Raw genomic sequence first — 22,700 nt, forward strand, 5'->3', positions numbered from 1 at the left:
CTGGACATGAGATCCTGCAATGAGCCCTAGAGAGGAAGGCCCCACATCCTAATTTCTTCCCTTGGGATCAGGTGAAACACTATGGTCTAATCTCTTACCCTTGGCTGTGGGCTGCAGCTTCCTGTCCGTCTCCAGCTCTTCTTCCTGTAGATGGCTCAGAATTTCCTCCAAGGTCTTCCCAATCTCCGCAAAGGATGGGCGTAGTTTGGGGTCCATCTGTGGTCATCCACACCAGCCATTAGCCCTGCGCTCCTATTTTCCACCCCAAGGATGGCGTTTGAGTCTGTTTCTGGCATCTTTTAAGATTCAGGTGTGCAGCTAAGCTCTTTTCTGAAGGCCCCAGGCCATGAGGATGATTCCCAGAGGTAAGGTCAGGGGAGATGCTGTTGTCTAATACCCTCCCCTATCAGCACCCTTTCTGTATGGGTCTTATCCCCTTGTTGGGCACAGAACCCTCCGGAAGAGTACGCTTAACATTAGTTTGTTCTGTTCTTGAGTTCTGCTGCTAACATGTTTCTGGGAGCTACCTGAGGAAAGCCCAGCTACCCCTTGGTCATAACAGGTAGGTCCAGTCCCAGAGCTGTATAAAGTGAGGGTTAACAAAAGTTCTTCCCATAGGCCTTAAGACCAGCTGGACCCAAAGTCCAATCGAAACCTGACCAGAGCTCTATCAGTATCGAAAGCAAGAGGTGGTAAGTCTACCCTGCAGGCTGAAGACTACAATACAAAGCAGTTTTCCTTTTCTTGGTCCAGGGCTCTGGACTATCTGTTAGGCCTGGAGGAGGGGATGTGGGCACTGCCACTCATCAGTGAAAATGAGGCTCCTCATGAACCTTAATGAGCAGCTTGTCCCTACAGTCCTAACCAGGTAAAAGGGGTTCAGCCAGCCCCTGACCAAAGCTGGGGGAAGGGGAGGGAGACACTCACATTACAGCAGTTGAAGGTGAGCTGCAGAAATTCTGGGGGACAGTCTCCCACCATATGCTGGAAAGCGTCATAGTCTAATCCGAAGTTCTGTGGATGGGTATGGTGGGGAGGGGACATTGGTAGACTGGTCATTAATCCCTCCACCCATCCTGGCCTGCTTAGGAGAGGCTGAGAATTGCCCCAAAGAAGTAACCACACAGACAGTTCCAGCAACTCCACCCCAGTAACAACAGTTCCATAGCCTCAAAACCAGCCCCATCCCAGTGGCACTGTCCCCTATGCCTGCAGCTCACCTCTGTGCGAGGAAGGTAGTCCGGATCAGCTTGGATGCGGGCGATGATCTCACAGAGGATGATACCATAAGAGAACACATCCGCCTGGTGGGTAGTAAGACCTCAGTTTCCTTCTCAGTGGGGTGAGAGGTGGGGTCTGTGTCCCTCAGGTCTGCCAGCCCAGGCCTAAGCCCTGTATTTCATTCAGTTCATTTACTGGGTAGCTGCCAAGTACCAACCCTGCTCTGAGCAGGATGTAGATACTTACCGTGAACATACAGGGTGATTGATCCTGAACACTTTCCTGATAAGAGTGGATTCTAAGGAGAACCAGGCCCTGGGCTCCCCAGACTCACCTTTTCATTGTAGGGCTCATCTCGGAGAACCTCAGGTGCCATCCAGAAGGGTGAGCCCACCACAGCCAGCTTCTCATTCCCCATGCTGTGGGGTGGGGGTGAGGGGAGAGATTATATGGAGAATGAGCTCACCACTGGCTGGTGCAATGGGATATCTGACCATTGGGAATTCTTCTCCCTGAAGAATGGACACAGACTAAGACTGACCAAGTTTAGGGAGCTGAGATTGAACTGTAACCAAGTTCTGGCCTCTGGGGAGGAAGCTGGTGTTTTTCCTTTGCTTCAGTCTCTTCTGTGACCCCAGCACCTATTAGGGCTACCCACCTGACGTCAGGAATCTTCTCAGCCAGGCCAAAGTCAGCTACCACTGCAGAGTAACCATTCTCATCCCTCTTTATCAGGCAGTTCTAGGGTTCCCAAAGAAGAAGACAATGTGGCTCAGAAGGGGGACCAGCCAGCCATAGTGTTACCACCACCCCTCCCTGCCACAGGGCACCTTGTCTTCTCCTTGGTGAAACTACACTCAGGCTGACCCAGTGGTCAGACCTGGGACTCCGTCAGCCATGTGAAATGAGTTAGGCCTGGATCTTGGGTGGCTGCCATAAGAGTCATATGCTTCAAACAAATATTTATCTTTGTTTTTTTATACTAAGCATGGATCTAAGTGCCAGAGAAAGCTCAATGAACAGACATCTTTGTCCTCTTGGAGCTTACAATCTAGTGGAGGAAGACGGACTATCAGGTCCCTGCCTCCCATCCTCTTTTCCTCAGAATGCAGAGACCCAAAGTAATATAAGTGTAGGACAAGTGCCAGGCCTGCACTACCTTTCATTGCCCAGAGGATCACAACCAACCTCCTCAATGGCATTAAAAGTCTATGATCTGGCTCCAACAACTGGCCTGCCCCCTACCCCCGGCTGCTGCTCCTATGCACACATCTCCATCTAAACTTGTCACAGACAAGCCTGACCTGTGAAGCCTGAACAGCCCCTTCAAGCCTTTGTCTTTGCTTCTATTGCTTCCTTCCATTTGGAATGTTCTCTCAACTCTCCTTTTCACCTCAGATTTTATGTGTTTTAAGGTAAGTGACCTTTCCATCCTGTCGTCTCCAGCTCTCACCACCCTCTCTCTTCTCAGCTCCTTTAACTCCTCCTCTATGCCACTTCCTCTTACAGTCTAACAGAGAGCAGGTTCTGGTTCAGGCCCTCTGATAGCACTCAACTCATGAGAGAGGCTCAGGATGTGCTCACCGAACAAATGCTGCTGTCCCCAGAGAAAAGATGAACACAAATGGCTTGTAAATAAACAAATCAGCAACCAGCTCTCCCCAAACAGCTACATTCAAAATAGCCCTACACCACTCACTCATGAGGCACCTCACTCCACCTTCTTCCTCCAAAGGCAGGAGAGAGTAGGGATCCTTGGCTCAGGGACATTTCTGGGGCCAGCAAGACCCTATTTGACCCAAACCTACCCTCCCTCTTTACCAGGTTTGGCATGCAGTTGCCAAGTCACCTCCTGCTTACTCTACCTCAGGTACCAATCACCCCCCGCCCCCTACTTTGGCCTTGACATTATCATACTATTTTCTCCCTGAGCTGGAGGGAGCCTGTGATTTCATCACATCTAACCTGGGCCCGAGTAGACATGCATCATCTCTGGCTTCCAAGCAGGACCATCCTTGTACTTGTCCTGGCTTTGGCCTTCCCATCAGGTTCTGCTGGCTCAGCACCCCATAACCCCCTGACTATGACCATGAGAAGATGGGCCCTAGGCCAGCTTGCCTATTAAACAGCTGAAGCCCAGGCCATAGGGCACAGGCTTATGAGGCAGTGGCAGCTCAGATCTGTCACCTATTTTTCTCCCCTCCTATTTGATTTGCAACTCCTTTCTCCTGTCTCCAAGGCTCAGTCTAAAGTCCTACTTACTATTTGCTTTATAGCCCTCAGAAACTGCCCTGTAAATTCAGCCTGGGAGGAGGAGATAAGGAACAGAACATGGCCACAGTACTCTGCCCTTGTCAAAGCTCTGTGGTTTCTGCCCGATCTTCACATTCATAGACATCTACTGTCCACTCACTGCAAATCATCCATCTAGGAGTACAGGACTTCACAGTAGCTTCTTTGAACAGCTGAGAAATGGCTAAGGCAGGGATGATCAGGGCCCCACAATATGGGGCAAGGCTACCCAGTTTGCCTCTGGTCTGGAGGGTGACCACTGCCCCTCATAAAGTTTCTCACAGCCAATAGCTGGGCATTGGGGCCAAAGACAAAGATGGGATACTGAAAAACAAAGAGCCAAATTTTAGAAGTCTGTATTTCTAAAGGGATAAGGCAAATGAGGAGGAGCCCTGATGGATTAGCCCTGGTGGTATTTTCCAAAATCTCCTGAGCCTGTCCTTAATGGGGTCTAGGCTAGCGAAGTTTGGCTGGCAACACTTGCCGTTTTTACTTCCTTATCTCCCACTCATTCCTCATGGGTTTCTGCTGTAAGTTCTCACATGACTCTAGGGCTTTAAGCTCAATAGACAAAAATTAGTCCTTATATTAACTTGATCTTTCTGCTGTTGACATTGTTGATTCTTTGAACACTTTTACATATGATTCAGGAATCATTAATACTAGGAGTGCAGAGAATAAACAGTTGTGGTCCTGAAGCTAACAGACTAGCTATTAGAGGCTAGTTAGAGGCTATTCCTGTTCCCTTTCAATTCTTCTCTCCTGGCTTCTGTGACACTACAGCCCTGGTTTTCCTTCTCTACCTTTGGCTACTGTACAGGCTCCAGTGCAAGTACTTCTTCCCATCTCAGGCTCTCAGAGTTCTATCTTGAGCCTACATCTCTCAGGCTCCATTTGTGCTGATGACTCCCAAATGTATATCCTCAGACCTGACCTTTATCCTCAAGCTTCACATTTGCATATCCAGTCTATTTCTGGATATCTCCTGGATTACTCATATTGAATTCCATACATGCAAACCTGAACTCACTTTTTCCCTCAAAAGCTAAAGCTAGCTAAGCTAGCAACCTGGGATTCACCCTAGATTTTTTACTCTTACTCCAACTAATTTAGCTTCTAAATATTTTTCAAATCTGCCCCTCCCTCTTCATTCCCCACCCCTCCCCGCCCCCACCTTTGCATTAGTCCAGGTCCTCCTTATTCCTCCCCGGGATATTGCAGTGCTCTTCTAACTGATCTCTATGGCTTAGTTCAGGCTTGAACTCCATAATCCACCTTCCTCATTCCTGCCAGCATGACCTTAGTAAAATGTAAATCTGTGTTACTCTCCTGTTTAAAAGCCATCAATGACATACTGTGTGATTGTTTTTATATTAAACGCCCAGAATAAGCAAATCCATAGAAGTGAAAATGGATTAGTGGTTGCCCAGGGCTGAAGGGAGAGGGGAATAGAATCTGGGGCTTTCATTTCGGATGGTGAAAAGTTCTGAAGTTAGATAGTGGTGATGGCTGAATGTACTAAAAACCACTGAAATACATACTTTGAGAGGGCAAATTTTATTTTATGTGAAGTGTATCTCAAAAAGCTATTACTTTAAAAAAGCTGACAGTGGTTTTCTTCATTTCCTGTCTAGAAGATTAAATCCAAGTTTGACAGTATATGATCAGAGTCCTCTCTTCTCTTTTCAGCTCTTATTCCCTACCACTCCTACCTCCTAGTCTGCCCATTGTACTGTTCATGCCACTATGCCTTTGTTTATGCAATTCCCTTTGTCTACTCTGCTCTGGAATATTAGCCTCACCACATGCATGTGCACACACACACACTACTTATTCATAAGTAGAATTCAATTTTCAAGATTCAGCTTAGGTATTTTCTCTTCCAAGAAGCCTGCTCTGTACCCTCAGGTTGGGTTAAATACCACTTTTTCAAAGCATCTTATGCATTGCCCTTTCTGTAACCTTAGCATCTGCTATATTATAATGAAAGTGTCTGTACAGTTCATTCCCATGACTATAGACTATAAGCTGTAGGAAAGCAGTAATGTCTTAAGAGGAAGGTGGCCCAGAAAATACTAGAATACTTCCCTAGGGTAAGGGAAAGATTGCCTACTTCTGTCTGTATGGTACCATAGGAATTACAAAACATTCTTCACAAACATAATCCTAATGGTTCTTCAAAATAACATTGTCAGATGCGCAGATCTAAGATTTTTACATTTAAGGTGATAAAAACGAAGCTTTCAACTCTAAGTGGTAAAGACCCAAGTCTCCTGATTCTAAAAGGTTCTCACATAATGATTCTGTCCTCCCCAGAAAAAGAGGCTGATGAGCTTTCCCTTGGGGACAGCAAGGTCATGGCAGGAGCAATGCAGTCTCAAGAGAGTAGCCTGGTCCATGGAGAAGGCAACACTGTGTACAATAACATAAGACCCTTTCACTTGTGACTGCAGCCCCTACCTCAAATGTTGCCCTTGGATTCAAGGGCATCTAGTACAATGCTTGCATTTCTCATCTAACTAGGATGCGGCCCCAAAATAGACTATGTGGCTAGAAAGTACAAAATATGAAGCCAGACCAATTTTCAGGCTGTGTGAGGTGCAAGATCCATTGCATAGAGGATAGAGACTTCTTTATTCAAAAGTATCCTTGCCTATAAATTTTTTTTTCCTTGCCTATAAAATTAACAACACAGTAAACAACAGATTTTGGTGAGGATGCTGAGAAAGGGGAATCCTCTTACACTGTTGGTGGGAATGCAAACTGGTGCAGCTCTGGAAAACAGCATGGAGGTTCCACAAAAAGTTAAAAATAGAACTACCCTGTGACTTAGCAATTGCACTACTAGGTATTTTCCTCGAAGGATCCAAAAATACAGATTCAAAGGGGTACATGCACCCCAATGTTTATAGCAGCATTATCAACAATAGCCAAACTATGGGAAGAGCCCAAATGCCCACTGACTGATGAACTGATAAAGAAGATATTGGGGGGGGGGGGGGGGGGGGCGCACACTGGAATATTACTCAGCCATCAAAAAGAATGAATTCTTGGGGCGCCTGGGTGGCGCAGTCGGTTAAGCGTCCGACTTCAGCCAGGTCACGATCTCTCGGTCCGGGAGTTCGAGCCCCACGTCAGGCTCTGGGCTGATGGCTCAGAGCCTGGAGCCTGCTTCCGATTCTGTGTCTCCCTCTCTCTCTGCCCCTCCCCCGTTCATGCTCTGTCTCTCTCTCTGTCCCAAAAATAAATAAACGTTGAAAAAAAAATTTTTTTAAAAAAAGAATGAATTCTTGCTATTTGCAACAACAACATTGGTAGAGCTACGGCGTATTATGCTAAGTGAAATGAAATAGAACACTCAGAAAGACAAATACCATATGATTTCACTCATATATGGAATTTAAGAAACAAAACATTAACATATGGGAAGGGGGAAAATGAGGGAAATAAACCATAAGAGACTCAATTACAGAGAACATACTGAGGGTTGATGGAGGGAGGTGGGTGGGGTTAGCTAAATGGGTGATGGGTACTAAAGAAGGCACTTGTTATGATGAGCTCTGGGTTTTATATGTAAGTCATGAATCACTAAATTCTACCCCTGAAACCAATATTACACTATATGTTAACTAACTTGACTTTAAATACAAATTTGAAAACAAAACAAAACAAAACTGTCCTTGCCTAGAGTAAGCAGCAAACATAAGAAAGGCTCAGACAGACTTCCCTGAGGTGAGGGTTGACCTTTTCAGCTTCAAAAAGGAGCCCATGCACTGCTGCTACTTGGCTCCCATTCCTCTGTCCTCACCCCTATTATAATTCATCACACCATAGCAGAGAGACTTCTATGTTTGCCTCTTCAAAGACAGTGAATGATCCCATTCATCTATGTGTCTCAAAACCTAGAACAGACACACAGAAAGGGCTTAGCAAAAGTTTGTTATACGAAAGTTTGGGCAGATAATCGAAACAACCGGGCTTCTTTTCACATATGTCAAAGGCATACACTAATCATACATCCAACTCTCCATTGTGGGGACTGAGCTGACAAGAGACTCAAAAAGGGTGGGCACGAATGCATTTCTGGGAGCCAACACAAACCCTTCAGAACTGGGCCACAGTAGACACTTGAGAGCAGTTCCTGAGGTCTCCTAGAACAGCTGTACAGTCAATATTGACACTGAATAAAACCACCTGAGCGAAGAAATGCCAAGTCCATTTGTTAATGTTAGTTCCAAGCTAAAGCTATTTCTGCAACAACAACAAAATGGCTTTCATGTGCCATCACCTCTTTCCCCTCACACAAATTTCTCCTCACACAAATTCACTCCATTAACCCAGTTAGGATCAGAGAGGAAAGTATTGATTCTACATCTCAAGAAAGGTTCAGAGGTTCTTTTCACAGCACAGGGAAATCAGAGACTGAACTGCACTCCTAAATGCTCAGAGGCTGCTACAGTCCAAGTTTCTTAGAAGATTATCCGGTTTACTGTAATATGTCCCATCACTTGCCCTCTATCCCACCCTGTGATGCCATATCTTTACCACAGCTCTTATGTAATAATCTTCACATACCTGTCCCCCCAACAAGACTAAGAGCTCATGGATAGTAAAGATTGGGTTCCAGTAATTTTCTATGTCTCCAATACTAGGTCTTCTAATAGAATAGTATGAATGGTTCCCAAAAATTATTGATGTTATTCATTATATTAAAAAAAAAAAGAAAAAAAACCTACTACAGGGTGCCTTAACAGACACTCTGTCTCTCCAGCACTCGATGTTGTTTCTAATTCTTGCTGTCTTCAGTCTCTGAAAACTGGCATTTTCTGCTCCTAGTTGTGTGGTATAGCCTAAGACCATAGTTGAATAGGCTTTCTACTCTGGTGGAGTCACCAAAGTGGTTTCTTTGGAGTCAGTGAAAAACCAAAACCAAACAACCAAGAATAGAGGTACAATTCATAATTCACACTCCTAGGGATAACCTAAGAAGTAATGGTATTAAGCAGAAACAAACTGCTCTCGGCTGCTCCTACAAGCCAAACCTTATGTGTAGTACTAGTTACTCCCAGAGCTACTGATAAAAGCCTGTGTGTGGTGATTGCCACTTCTTGATGGAGCTCATGAATTGAGTTTTTTATTTAAAAAAAATTTTTTAATGTTTATTTATTTTGAAAGAAAGAGCGAGTACTAGCAAGGGAGGCGCAGAGAGAGAGGTGAGAGAGAATCCCAAGCAGGCTCCGCACTGTCAGCACAGAGCTCCATGCTGGGCTCAGTCTCATGAACCATGAGATCATGACCTGAAACAAAATCAAGAGTCGGACACTTAAATGACTGAGCCACCTTGTGCCCCCATTTGTTTTTCTTGAACTTGAGATTCCCTACAGTGCACTTCCCAACCTGTCTCCAGGTTGCAAAGTCATTTTTTCTCACAACATGGGAGTATCCTAAATATCTCCTTACAGTTCAGATCCAAGAAATCACAGCCTAGAGACACGGAGAGTTCTTTCTCCTAAGTTCCTAATTTCTCTTCTCAAGGGGATACCCACTCCCCATTAGGAAATGGACCTATAGGTCCAAAGAGGTTAGTCATTGTTACAATACAACATGACAATCCCAGACAGAACTACACTTGGACACTAGCATGATGGAGCAAAGTACTTTGGAGGCACAGAGGGAATACGATCAGCTCTTAGGAATTTGTTGGGGGGAGTTTTGTTCCAGAAAGCCTAGCTACCCTAACCTAGTGATCTTTCTTTTCCCAAAACCAATGGTCTGAAGCTGAACACTCAATTATTAAATGCTGTAGGCTGTTCTTTAGTTATTTCCCAACAGACTATAAGTACCTCTAGGTCAGAAACTGTCCTTTTCTAATATTTCTTCACCCATGGTGCCAGGCATAAGAGACGCTCATGTAGGTGTGGGGGAAATATATACATAGATAACTCATCGGGATGTTTCTCCACCTTGGAAGAAATGATGCTTTCTCAGTAGGAAGCAAAGATTTGGTTCTGGCTGCACGCTCAAGGTGAGAGAAGGCTATCAACCTAAGGCAGTATCTTGATATACAACCCTACCCATTTACCTAGAATAAGTACAGTTTTCTTAGTCTTGATTTTCTAAAAAACAAAGGGATAAGATGACACCTTCCAGGTCCTAACCCTTACAAGTGCCAATAAAGATAAAGGACTCCTCATAACTAGGCCTCAGTTGGTCACTGGATTCCACTCGCCAGTCTTAATGCTGCTTCAGTAACAGTGTAGCTGACTACAAATGGCCCTGCCATACCCAGGGGCCCTACACTCACCTCCCCAAAGCTGTTTTCTCTGTAGTAGTTTATAAACCAATGGCCAGGGCCCCTCAGGGGTAGTACTGCTGTTTGGAACCCCAGAACCACTGTAGTGAAAGGTAGCCAGCGACTTACTTCTCTAGGCCTTATTGGCTCTGAGAGTACAGCTTGCTTGTGTTCCTTTGCAAACTTTCTCTGATAACAAGCTTTGTTACCCCTCATTCATGACAGAAGGGGTACAGGAGTATGTATATGCATGTCTGTGTATGTGCACGTATAGATGTTGAGGGTGGAGAATTAAATGACAGCTATTCTTGGATAAGTACAAACTCCTCTAAACCTCCGTAGAAGACTAAATCGCTCTTGCAGAGAAATCATATTAGATGATTTACAGTTCCCACATCAATGATCAAACAGTACTATTTATATAAGCCTTGTTATGGTGGTGTCCTGGGCCACTTGGCCCTGAGATGCCTGCCTTGTAGCATGGCCAACATCCTCTAAAAGCAACTCTTTTCTAACCTGGTCACATAGCAATTTGGACAGTAAGAGACTAGCTGATGCCAAAGAACTGGCAGAATGGCAGAAACTCAATCACACAGATAGAAAATGGGTCAGTACGTTATGGCCCTCAAAACCTGCACTCAAATGACAAAACCAGTGAACTTCTGTTCTCAGTTAAGAGCTACTTCCTGGAGGCCATGAGAGAGAACACTAAGACATAGGCTCCCAATTTGCCTTGACTGCTGTCTCTCCTATAGGGCAAGAATCTCTTAACCCTCCTCATGCCAACTGCTCCTGCAACATACATTCAGATTGAAGTAAAGCATTAAGGTTCTTAAGTGTTGCCTGGCTCAACATTCAACACTCAATCCTGCTGAAAGATTGGTTTTCTAAGGACAGCTATACTATATATGTATACTAATATACAGAGTAGTAAGTTGTATTCTCTGTGATTGAATGTTAAATCTGTAAGAGATCTCCATTATTTCAAAGTTCATTAATAATTGGTTTTTTTAATACTGCTTTCTTGGTAATGGAAGACAATGTCTCAAAGAGTTGTGCAAGAAAAGCCTTCATACCTTAGATGTGAGGTCCCGATGAAAAATGCCTTTGAAATGAAGGTAGCTGAGGCCCACTGCTATGTCATAGGCCAGTTTCACCCTCACAGTCCAGGGCAAATGCAGGTTACTGTCTAGTAATTGTTCCAGGTTTCCAGAGTTGATATACTGCAAAATAGAATGGAAAACCCAGCCACCATTTGTCAGGAACGTTTAGGCTGGTGTTGAAACCATTAGAGAATAAACACCTAGAAGATAGAGACTCTAGGTTTTTAATTTTTTTTTTCTTAAGTTAGTGAGGGTTTATTCTGCATCCAAGCACTACGGTAGGTGCTACACACAAAGACCCTTTCCTTTGAAGAGATCACAATCTATTCAGGGGTACAAACTATATCATGTGGTAAATGCCAAAATATAGCTTTGTACAGGTACAACAGCACTATGAATGGATAAAGTTACAAAACCAATCTCGGCATGTCAAAGGAAGCTATACAGAGGAAATAAGGAGTTAAAAAGATGGCCTGGGGAATCAGGAAAGAAAGATACTACATACAGAAGGAGCAACATATGCAAAGTTATAGGTTAAACACATGGTGCATTCAGGAAACTAATTTACTCAATATGGCCAGAGTGCATGAATAGTAGAAACAGGTGAGGCCAATATGTTTTGCTAAGATATATGGACTTTATCCTTCTATTGGGAACAAAATAAGCCTTTTAAGCAGAAGAGGGAAATGTTCATATTTGCTTTTTATTTTATTATTATTATTATTATTATTATTATTATCAATGTTTATTTTTAAGACAGAGAGAGACAGACCCTAAGCAGGGGAGGGGCAGAGAGAGAGGGAGACACAGAATCCGAAGCTGGCTCCAGGCTCCAAGCTGTCAGCACAGAGCCTGACGTGGTGCTCAAACTCATGGATCATGACATCATGACCTGAGCCTAAGTTGGATGCTTAACTGACTGAGCCACCCAGGTTCCCCTATTTTTTTTATTACTTTTTAAAAAGTTTATTTATTTATTTTTAGAGAGAGAGAGAGCACGAATGGGATAGGGGGAAGAGAGAGAGGGAAAGAGAATTCCAAGCAGGCTCTGCATGGTCAGCACAGAGCCCACCATGGGGCTCGGTCTCACAAATGATGAGATCATGACCTGCGCCAAATGCTCAACTGAATGTGGCACCCAGGTGCCCCCATTTTCTTTTTAAAGAAAAGATTATTTAAGCAATGGTATGATCGGTGGGTTAGATGGAGAATATGGAGAAGGATAAATAGGCAATTATTACAATAATCCTGATGAAAGAAGGGTGCCTCAGTTAAGGCAATAGTGGAAGTATTGGAATAGAGCAAGATTCAAGATATATTTTTAAATGGAAGAGTCAAACAAACAAACAAACAAACAAACAACTTGACTACCTGGATGGGGGGATGAGGGCAACAAAAAGCTCTAGGTTGATCCTAGGTTATTGGTCCCTGGATGCCATTATTAAATATCCACAAAATAGAAGGACAGGTTTTTAGAAGAAGCAAGGTTAAAAGATAGTGAGTTTAGCTAGGAGATGTTGAGTTTAAGGGCTTGTGGGACAGCCAAGGTGAAGATGTCCTATAGAGAATCAGCTTAAAGTTTAGGAACAAAGTCTGAGCTAGAGACTAACATTTAAAAGATAGTAACATTGAGCTGAAGTAGTCATGATGCCAAGGGATGTATGAAATTGTCCAGGGGTTAACATATAAAGTGCAAATTAACAGAATCTTAAGGAATGGTAACGTTTAAAGGAGCAGGCAGAGGAAGTAGAACCAAGGAAGAATGTTACCACAGAAGCCAAAGAAGGAGAACATTCCAAGGTGGAAATGACCAAAAGTATCAAATGCCATAAATATCAAGTTATGTGAGCATAAAAAGTGTCCACTGAACTTGCAACTAAGAAGTAATTGGCAACTATGGCCGGAGCAGTTAGTTAAGACCAGAGTTAAGACCAAAGGGAACGGAGGAGTGAGTAGGAAGATAAGGCTGTGGAGAAACTATATGACGATGTACTCTTTCAATAAAGTTGGCTGTTCGTCATTTCTACATACCCATGAGGGGCTGCTTTGCATTTTTCTTTTTTTAAAGAACAAATAAACCTTTTTATAAAGAGATTCTAATAATAGAAACAATAACAATAACAATGAAACAACAATGGCAACAGTTAATATTTATTTATATAGTGTTTACTTTGTACCAAGCACTAGTCTAAGAACTTTACATTAATTATCTCATTTAATCTGCACGTAACCCTATGAGTTAAGTGTATTATTATTCTCATTTTATAAAAGGCATTTAGAGGTTAAGATCTAGGGTTCAAACCCAGACAGTCTGGCCCACAGTCAATGTTCTTTACCACTACATTACATTAGAGTTAGAAGCCACAGCATCTGAGCCAAAGAGCCTCATACAGAACAGGAGCTCAATTTTTTTTTTCCAATTAGGTAATGAATTTATTCAAACCTTACATGATATATTATCTCCCTTCTCCTTCCAAGAGAGAAAGAGGGAAAATTCCTCTAAGCCTAAAAATAAGCTCTTAATATCTATTTTTTTGGGGGGGGGGGATACTGAATTTTCAAAAGACTAGGGAACCTAATGGGTTAGCATTTGATCTGAATTTTAGTCCAATTCTGCCTCTTAACAACTATTTACCTTTGGACAAATCAACTAATCAGGCTATCCTTCAGTTTTCCCCTGTATAAAATAGATATGATAATTCCTGATCCATATAACTCACAATGTTATTATGAGGATCTAATATAAATACATGAAAGTGCTTAGAAAAAAATTAAGTGCCATATAATCTGAGATTTTATGATGTAGTAACATAAGCACCAAAAAGAGCCAGCTGGGGGCAGTAGGATGCAACACTTTAGATCCTTGGATGCGGTGGATCAGGTTGGCTCAGGCAGAAAGAAAGGCTAAAAATATACCTAACTTCTCAAAAGGGAAACTTCTCAGTCTGCTTACTTCTGCTTCATAACCCATCTTGGAAATCTCAAAATGAGGCATAATGACAGCATTAGAATAGCACCTTTAATCTCTTCACTCTAGTTGAATCTGTCCACAGTTCACAATTGAGGAGCCCATTTGTTAAAAAGAAAGTGAATTTGCAAACTCCAAGCAACATGGAGACAATGAAGTGGACATCTAATCACACAAATTTCTTCAGTTCTGAGAGTCAAAACAGTCTGAAAAGATGGTGGTTCACTTCTTTGATATGGTGACAATGTGACATGGAAAGCCTGACTTCAGGAGCCACTGAGGTTTCCTAATTGAGGGTCAGGCAGAAAAGACTATGATGAAAAGGCCGTATCTGCATTCTCTCTAGGCCAGGCTAAGCCAGGACCCTTGATTCTGGTTTGGAAAAACACATATTTACTCTTTTCAGCATGTCTCAGGACCTGAGAAATCCACAGACCAAGGCAGAGGGTGGAGAGCAGAAGAGAAAGGTGAGACAAGGTGAGGAATCACACCATTAGTAGGCTCTGGTTTTTTCAACCAACATGGAAGAAGCACAAACCAGGACCAGAGAAGGAAATTAAAGGGAGTTTATTGTTACAGCCTGTTCCTCTTGCGTGCTTTTGGTGAATATTTTTAGAAGGGGCTGATAGGCCTCTGGGCCTTTAGAAACCTTAACTTCGCAATGTCTCAAGACTTTTGCATATGTAAGTAAAGGAAATTCGAGATCTGCCAACAAGGAAGACTTCTAAGTTGCTACATACTCTGTGTGCCCATTAGTTGGAATGTTCACTTCCCCATAAGCAACTCCCAGTGCTGGCTCAGCTGGTGTCCTCTGAACAAATCCCTCTGTGCGAAGCAGAGACAAAAGCAATTGCACTAGCACATTCAGTTTCTCAACACCTGCTTTGCTTTGTTTTCTTCCAGACTACTCCCTTGACCGGCTCTACAAAACAACCTAAGGCATTGGCAGTGTATTTAAATAACCTACTAGAGAGAGTTTTACACTTTTTATTGCTGTTCTTTTAAACTTTCAAGTTCAGAAAACTATAATATCAGCCAGTCAAGTGTCATAGGTACTTTGGTACCTCTTATTGACGGATCCCCAACTTTATCTACACCAAAACCTGCCTTTCCTTCTCCTGTCTAATAAAATATTATAACAGAGTTTCTACCATTTCATTTGTGTTTGATACTTGATTTCATTAAAGACTCTTCATAAAAGCAGTAAATAAATAAATGTGTGTTGGAGACTAACAATATTATGTATGCAGGAAATCATACGTCGATACCATAAAAAATCACCAATGGGTCAGATTAGTGGACACTCAGTTCTCCACTCAGGAATATCAATTAAAATTACTTCTACCTCATTTATTGAGCACTTCTCTGCCTCCTGTCACCCCCCATATGACAGTAAGAACTTATCAGTTTACATCAGCATTATTTTCCCCAGTGATTAGAAGAGTGCACTCCACATAGTAAATGTGGGTATATAAAGATGAATAACAGTTTATATATACCTTAAAGATGTCCAGTGAAAGACACAGATGTAAGTAAATAATACCAATAACCCTTTAGTAGAGGTAAATACTTCAGGTATGAAAGTAGAAACTGACTCTCCTTGAGTTTGGAAAATTTCAGAGAGTGTGGTAACATCTGAGTTGGATCCTAAGCTGGGAGTTGTGTAGGCTGAGAATATGGCTCTTCCCATGTATCCCTATAGGCTCTCATGGTACTAGTTCAGACACAGACAGACACATAAACATACCCACACAGAGAATATTCTGGAGCAGCAGTAGGCAACACTTAACCTCTCCTTAAGGTAACACTCACTACACCCAGGGCTCCTATTCCCAATTCTTGTTGATTTTAGTCAGCTATAGTAGGCTCACCCAATCATAACCATCAGAAGAATAAGACAAAAGGGTTACTTTTTTTTTAACTTTGAATTATCAATCTACTGATACCTGCAACAAACAAGCTTATCTCTAAACATTGGTTCAAAGGCATATCCAGAGGCTCTGAAGAAAATATCAACTGTAAGAACTGTTACTCCTTTTAGAAAAACCTACCCAACTGGCCTATGGCCTAGAGCTAGGGAACTCACCCAAGGCAGATAAATATGCTGCCATCTAACTACCACAGATCATTTGCTGCCACTTAATTAGCAGGGCTGTCCTGAGGAAGATCTATCCATCTCTTTATCCATCCACCTACACAAACACTGAAAACGTATTATATGAAAACACAAACCTAAGTGGGGCCAGTCTCTGCTCTTAGTTCACAGTCCAGTCTAGCCTAGTTCACAGTCCAGTTGAGATGATAATCACTAAAAATTTTTTTTCACACAAGACAATAACCTCATATATCCTATACAGAAATATCATTTTAAGAGTAATGTAAAAACTGTGTGGGAAAGTCAGGAGCTGAAGCCAGGAGAATAGTTAGGAGGCTTCTGGAATCATCCAAGTGGGAAGAAGTAACAAAAGCCTGAATAGGACAATGACAGCAAGAATGGAAAGGAGGTTAATATCTGGAGACATCTTAGAGGTAGAAGCAACAGGGTTTGATGTTTAATCAAAAGCAGGGAGTAATTAAAAGAAATAAGGTATACAAAGTATGCCTAGCATAGGGCTCAGCTCATTCTCCCCACTGTCAAGATTTTATCTTCATAATCCATCTCTTGGGTTATTCCACTAGCTGTCTAACTAGTCTTCTTGTCCCTTTCTTGTATCTTGAACAGACTTAGCCCTCATTCCAATCCTTTTTCCATAATACACCACAAATAATCCTTCTGAAATGCCAATCTAAAGCCAATCCCTGTTAAAATTATTCAGTGATGCCCTATTTCTCTTAGGATAAAACCCACAACCCTTACTTAGCATGGCATAAGAAACCTTTCACCCCTGCTTATAAAGGTCTGATCCCTGCTTACTTGCACATTTGTGCACATTGCTGTTTTTTGTTGTTTTTTTGTTTGGTTTTGTTTTGTTTTGTTTTTTTTTTACCTGGAATACCCTTCCCTCACCCAGGCCTGGCTAAATCACTCATTGTCGAGGATTCAGTTCCATTTCATGGAAGCCCATATGTAGAACTAGGAATAAGAAAGACATTTTTTTGCAAAAGGAACACATAGATAAAGTGCAGAGATTGGTAGTTATTGCTTTTCTTTCTCCTGAATAAGGTATAAGTAGAGAGAGGGGATGAAACTAAAAAGTAAAGGGGCAGTACAGTATAATGGTAAAGCCTACATACTACAGAGTTAGACTGCCTAGGATTGAATCTAACCTCTGACAAGCTGTGTAACCCTGGGTTGGTTATTCAATTTCTTTAACACTCATCTATAAAATGGGAATAAGAATAGTATCTAATGACAACAACCAAAAAGATTAGTACCTAACCTACAGAGTTATGAAGATTCAATGAGTTGATGTGTAAAATGCTTAGAACAATATCAAAGAAAGTTCTCAGTATATGTCAGTTGTTGTCTATTGCTGTTATTATTTATTATTATAAATATACACTATTTTTAGATAAGTTCTGAAACACCACGATGAAATGTCTATAGTTAATTTGTCAGACCATGGAAGTACTAAAGGTTTATAGGTAAAGGTATACTATGATATGTTATGTGTTGAATTATGTCTCCCCAAAAGATATGCTCAAGTCCTAACCTCTGGTACCTGTGAATGTGACCTTATTGGGAAATAGGGTCTTTGCAGATAGAATTGAATAAAGATGGGGTCATACTGGAGTAGAGCAGACCCTTAGCCCAATAGGATTGGTATCTTTATAAAAAGAGGAGAAGAGACACAGACACAGGGGGAATGTTATGTAATAAGGGAGGCAAAGATGTGAATGATAAGAGTGACACATCTGTAAGCCAACAGATACCACCAGAAGCTAGGAAGAGGCAAGGAAGGATCTTACCCTAGAGCTTTCAGAGAGACAGCATGGCCCTGCCAACACTTTGATTTTGGACTTCCAACCTTCAGAATTGTAAAACTGTAAAAGAATAATTTCTGTTGTTATAAGCCACCCACATTGTGGTGCTTTTTTATGGCAGCCCTAGGAAACTAATACATGCCCAAAACTACATTTTAGAAAGATCATGCTGACAGCAGGATAGAGGAGTAACTAGAGGAAGGTCTGGAGGGTACTGCAACAGTAGAGATGAGAGGTGACCAAATGGCTGACTTAGAGTGCTAGAGTTAGAATATGCAGAGACAGAATCTAAAGGATATAGCAACCGAGTGGTAAATATGAGAACTGAAGGAAAAGAGTTAAAGACAACTCAAAGATTCCAAATTTAGGTGTTCAGAGAAGCAATGGGAAGAGATCCTATAATCGTAGGTGCCATCAGTAAGTCAGAAACAGATCAGAAATCAGTATTAGTGTCAAATCAGTATCGGCTAAATCAGTGACTTGTGAAACCTCTGTTCTTTGGATGAGCCCTCTACAGATGAGGGCCTGGGCCCCGACCTAGTTTTCACTGAAGCCCAACAATGCCATTGTGCTGGCCACTGTATGTCTTTTGGTCGGCTCCAAACACAAAGGCTAGCAGACATCCCATCCTGCTGGCTTGGTTTAAAGAAGAAAAGAAAGCTTTGTTACTGCCTTGGGTAATTTCAGGACAGGCATCCCAAGAGCGCCCTGTGGGAGGCTTGTGCTCCAAAAGAGGCTCCTGTTCTCAGCTCGAAGTTCCACAGCCACTACAAGCATATATCCCTACATCTGCCAAGGTCCGAGTTTGCCACTGTTCAGGAGATCCACCAGGGCTGCCTGACTGAAGCACTCAGTAGTAATGAACTGACCCAAAGGGAAAGGGAACCTAAAAAGTATTTCAGAATATTTAAATGTTTCATTCTACCTTCATATATGCTTATCTACTGCCAGAATACTCCTCTTTCTTTTCATAGCTTTGTTAATTCTTATTTATCCTTCTAAACCTAGTTTGAATCTTTTATTTTGGAAAGCATTTCCTAATACTTCATCCTATACTTTGTGCCATTTATCCCTCTGTACATATTTCTACTATTGCTTATCACATTGTACTATAACCTTGATGGCAGGGACCAGGTCTTTCTCAACTTTGTAAGCCCAGTATCCAGTGAAGTAAAAATAAATTGTTGTGTGAACAAATGAATGATTGAGTACATTGAAATAAATGGAGGCAGGTTTTAAGTTCTCTCTCATTAGAAGCCATCCCAATTCTAGTCATTAATGTAATTTAAGATCAAAAAGAAGTATGCTTTTAGGGAATTTTTCTGATGAATACCATCCAAAATAAATATTTAATAATGCCTACTATCTGGCAGACACTATGGTAGCACTGGATATAAAGTGAAATATAAAACAGTACATTTAGCTGCTCAGATATGAAATTCTGAGGATATTTTTTATCACCCTCTTGGTAAACTCCTTAAAGTGGTCAAAATCACATGGACTTTAAAAATATAAGTAAGATATCTTTTTGGAAATTATGGAAGATATTTCTTTTATCAGCAACTGAAAGGTAAGTAGAAGAGGCCATAAAGATATCTCCCCCTCTTCTTTCGTACTTCCCATAGACAGACACTTAGTATGACCCCATTCACTGCTTAAAGAACATGTTTGTTTAACATACCTGAAATAGTACAAGTGTTTTTCTAAGATGTAAGCTACTATAAACATCAAAATGAATGTTTCCCCACAAGATTAAAAGAAGTGTAATTAATCTTTCCCCACAGATTTTTAACTCTTACAACAAATATCTCATAATCAAAATCAAATATGTTTAAATAAAGTAAACATTAGAAGATAAATCTGTAGAACAAATCTTCTCAAAGGAATAAACTAAGAAATAATAAGACTATTCTCTTTACCCTGTGAAGCTCTACTAGCAATCAATAGTTTCAGACATGATTTCAGATCGGCCCAGGGCTCCTGACCACTCCATCCAGTCTGCTTTCCTATACCCAAATATTGGTTTTATGCTTAAAATGATTCTTTTCTCCAGCTTGCCACACCAAATCTACTACAACCCTGTACTCTGCAGATCCACATAGGAATCTTTTGACATTGACCTGATGATTGGGCTCAGTCAGAGTGAACAAAGCAATCCATTAAAGAAGACACACACACCCTGTCTCCCCACCAGATCTGAGGAATAGGGACTTGACAGTGGACAAAATGAAAATAGAAACCAGAAGAAGTTAAGTTTCTAATTAAGGTGATTTATATAAAAGGAACGCCATCCTCAAATGAACCAACCATTTCTTCTACCTATTCTGCCTATATTAGCATACCACTTAGCCTCAGAATAAGGAATAAATCAAGCAAAAGTTAAAGGAAGCAAACTACAAGTTCAAATAGTATCTTCTAGTGGCAAATGGTAGGTAAAGGGATAGAAAGGGAGGAAAGATTTCTAACTTGCTATGTGGAAGACAGCTTCCCAGCCCAATAGTCCCTCCAAATGCAGACAGAAATCTCCAAAGGCTAAGAGTCAAATAGGTAACTAAATACCCTCACATTCACAAAAATTCATGATCTCTACTAGCAGTTATCAAAAGAAGGGGTGGGGAAAGAGGACCCAGCCAGTTCTGGTTTTACTGCAGAGAAAACAGATCTGAGGTCTGGTGTATATGTAAGTATCTACATCCTAAAACAAGAAAGGAGAGCCTTTTCTCTTCCTTGGTTTTAAACCATCTCAAATGTCAGAATGATATGCCCTCTTTAATGAGAAAGTGAGAAAAATCAGATGGTTAATCTTCAGTGAATTAAGTTTATATTTATTTTACCAATTTGTTCAAAATTATCTTTCCTCTGTCAGACACTGGGACTCTCTGGGAAGCAGCTAATACTAGTCTAAGGCCAACTCTCAATTTAAGCAAAGCAGCAGACCTGGATATGATGCCACTCAGAAGGGTTTGGGGAATTCTAAATTGTAAAAAAAAATTTCTAAATGACTAAAAGCAGAGAATGAGCATAGCATTGAATTCTGAAACCCTTTCCAAATAAATTCAGAAGATCCTGACATTTCATTTCATAAGTTCATTGAAAAATAGGTTTAATACTATGCCTAGATCAGTGTCTGGTAAAGTAGGCCCTCATAAATACTTGTTGAATGAATTAATGAGTGAAGTGTCCCTAACCATCTACTATATATAGGGATTCCATTCCCATTCTCTATGAGTCAGCTCTTATCAGCTACTTCAGTCTTTAGAGCTTAAACCAGGAAAGTCTTGCCCAAGTAAGGGCCTTAAGATGGGCTAAGACAAAGACTGTGTCTGGTCTTCTATAGTGAAGAGACTAGGCCGATAATAGCATTATGTTTAAAAAAAAAAAAGTTCTCAGGTAATACAGGTCATATCCGCACAACAGAGGGAGAAGTATTCTAGCTGTACTCTCCAAGTTTTCCACATCTCAGTAAATAACACCACCACCACCTACCTAGAAACTGTGACCATTTCATTTCTCATTCTCATTCTTCAAAAAACAAATTTTTTTAAATGTTTATTTATTTTTGAGAGAGAGACAGACCAAGCATGAGCAGGGGAGGGGCAGAGAGAGTGGAGACATAGAATCTGAAGCAGGCTCCAGGCTCTGAGCTGTCAGCACAGAGCTGATGTGGGGCTCAAACTCATGGACTGTGAGATCATGACCTGAGCTGAAGTCTGACGCTTAACCAACTAAGCCACCCAGGCGCCCCTCTCATTCTCCTTCTTATCAAAGTCACAATCAGGATCTTGTGCTTCTATTTCCAAGACAGATCTTTAAACATTTTCATGGATATCACCCCAGTTCAAACCACCCACATCTCTCACATAATCTCTAAATTTCTCCTTCTGTTCTCCTTGCCCTTACTTTTGCCCCTCAACAATCTATTCTCCTTAGAGTAGCCAAATTACTATTTTTAAAATGCAAATTGTATCATTTACTTTCCTGTCTAAAATCTTTCAATGGCTTCCTGCTGTATTTAAAATAAATTTCAAAATCCTTACCATGCCCTAAGGCCTTGCATGATCTAGTCTCTATTTCCCAAAATTTTAAGGTTCTTCTATCTGATCTTCATGAATGCCTCCTTACCTTTTAGGTGTTCTCAGAAAAGGATTTTGATGACCTTATGTGCAGGATAAGTTAGTCAATATCAGAATATATACATTACACTGTCCTTATTTATCTCACTTGCCATGATGGATAGAACATTTTTTCACAAGTGCATACTCATACGGAAAACAATGCTCAAGGCTACAAAATAACAATATGACAGAATGGATCTGAAAGGCAATCCATTCTATCCCCACATTATACATTTTCCTACTATAACATCCTTGTAAGTGGCCAAAGCAACCCATATAAGCTTCGTCAAGAGAAACAGGTAAAAAGAGTAAGTAAGAACCACACTAAACACAACTGTCCTCCTAACTGTGGTGCCCTCTGGCTAACACTCTAGCCTCCCAGCATCTAACAACATTGTCTTTAGCTTTCCTAGTGACAATTCCTGAAGAAGCCCAACTAATTTTTCTAACCCAACTCCTACCTCTTCAATGACCTGTTACCTATTTCTTGCTAGTAGTAAACAAAACAGAAAAGGTCCCAGTCCTCATGGAAGTAATATAGGGGAAAGAGAGGGACAATAAACAAACATTCATATAAATGAAGAATTATAAGATGTACTACAATGAAAAAGGAAAGAATGCTATCAAAGAAAATAAGAAGCCAACTCACAGTCTGGATGTGGGAGGTCAATTAGAAAAAGCCACTCTAGCGAAGTGAAAATTTAAACTATGACTTAAAAATTGAGTTAAGTAGGTAAAAAGTGGGAGAATTGCTTTCCAAATATTATTTAATCTAATTCTCAGTT

General features: G+C 41.3%; 1 protein-coding gene across 1 annotated transcript in view; it reads right to left on the reverse strand.

Moving 5' to 3' along the window:
• TESK2 (testis associated actin remodelling kinase 2) overlaps window positions 1-22,700 on the reverse strand; it is a 135,736-nt gene that overhangs the window by 1,860 nt on the left and 111,176 nt on the right. The window contains exons 5-10 of the mRNA XM_030324475.2: window positions 10,882-11,028; window positions 1,880-1,962; window positions 1,556-1,640; window positions 1,221-1,304; window positions 928-1,014; window positions 99-216 (exon numbers count right to left, since the gene is read on the reverse strand). Coding sequence (XP_030180335.1) covers window positions 99-216; window positions 928-1,014; window positions 1,221-1,304; window positions 1,556-1,640; window positions 1,880-1,962; window positions 10,882-11,028 — 604 coding nt within the window. The remainder of the gene's footprint in view (window positions 1-98; window positions 217-927; window positions 1,015-1,220; window positions 1,305-1,555; window positions 1,641-1,879; window positions 1,963-10,881; window positions 11,029-22,700) is intronic.

Source organism: Lynx canadensis, chromosome C1 (genome assembly GCF_007474595.2).
Source record: "Lynx canadensis isolate LIC74 chromosome C1, mLynCan4.pri.v2, whole genome shotgun sequence".
In the NCBI taxonomy this organism is placed as follows: domain Eukaryota; kingdom Metazoa; phylum Chordata; class Mammalia; order Carnivora; family Felidae; genus Lynx; species Lynx canadensis.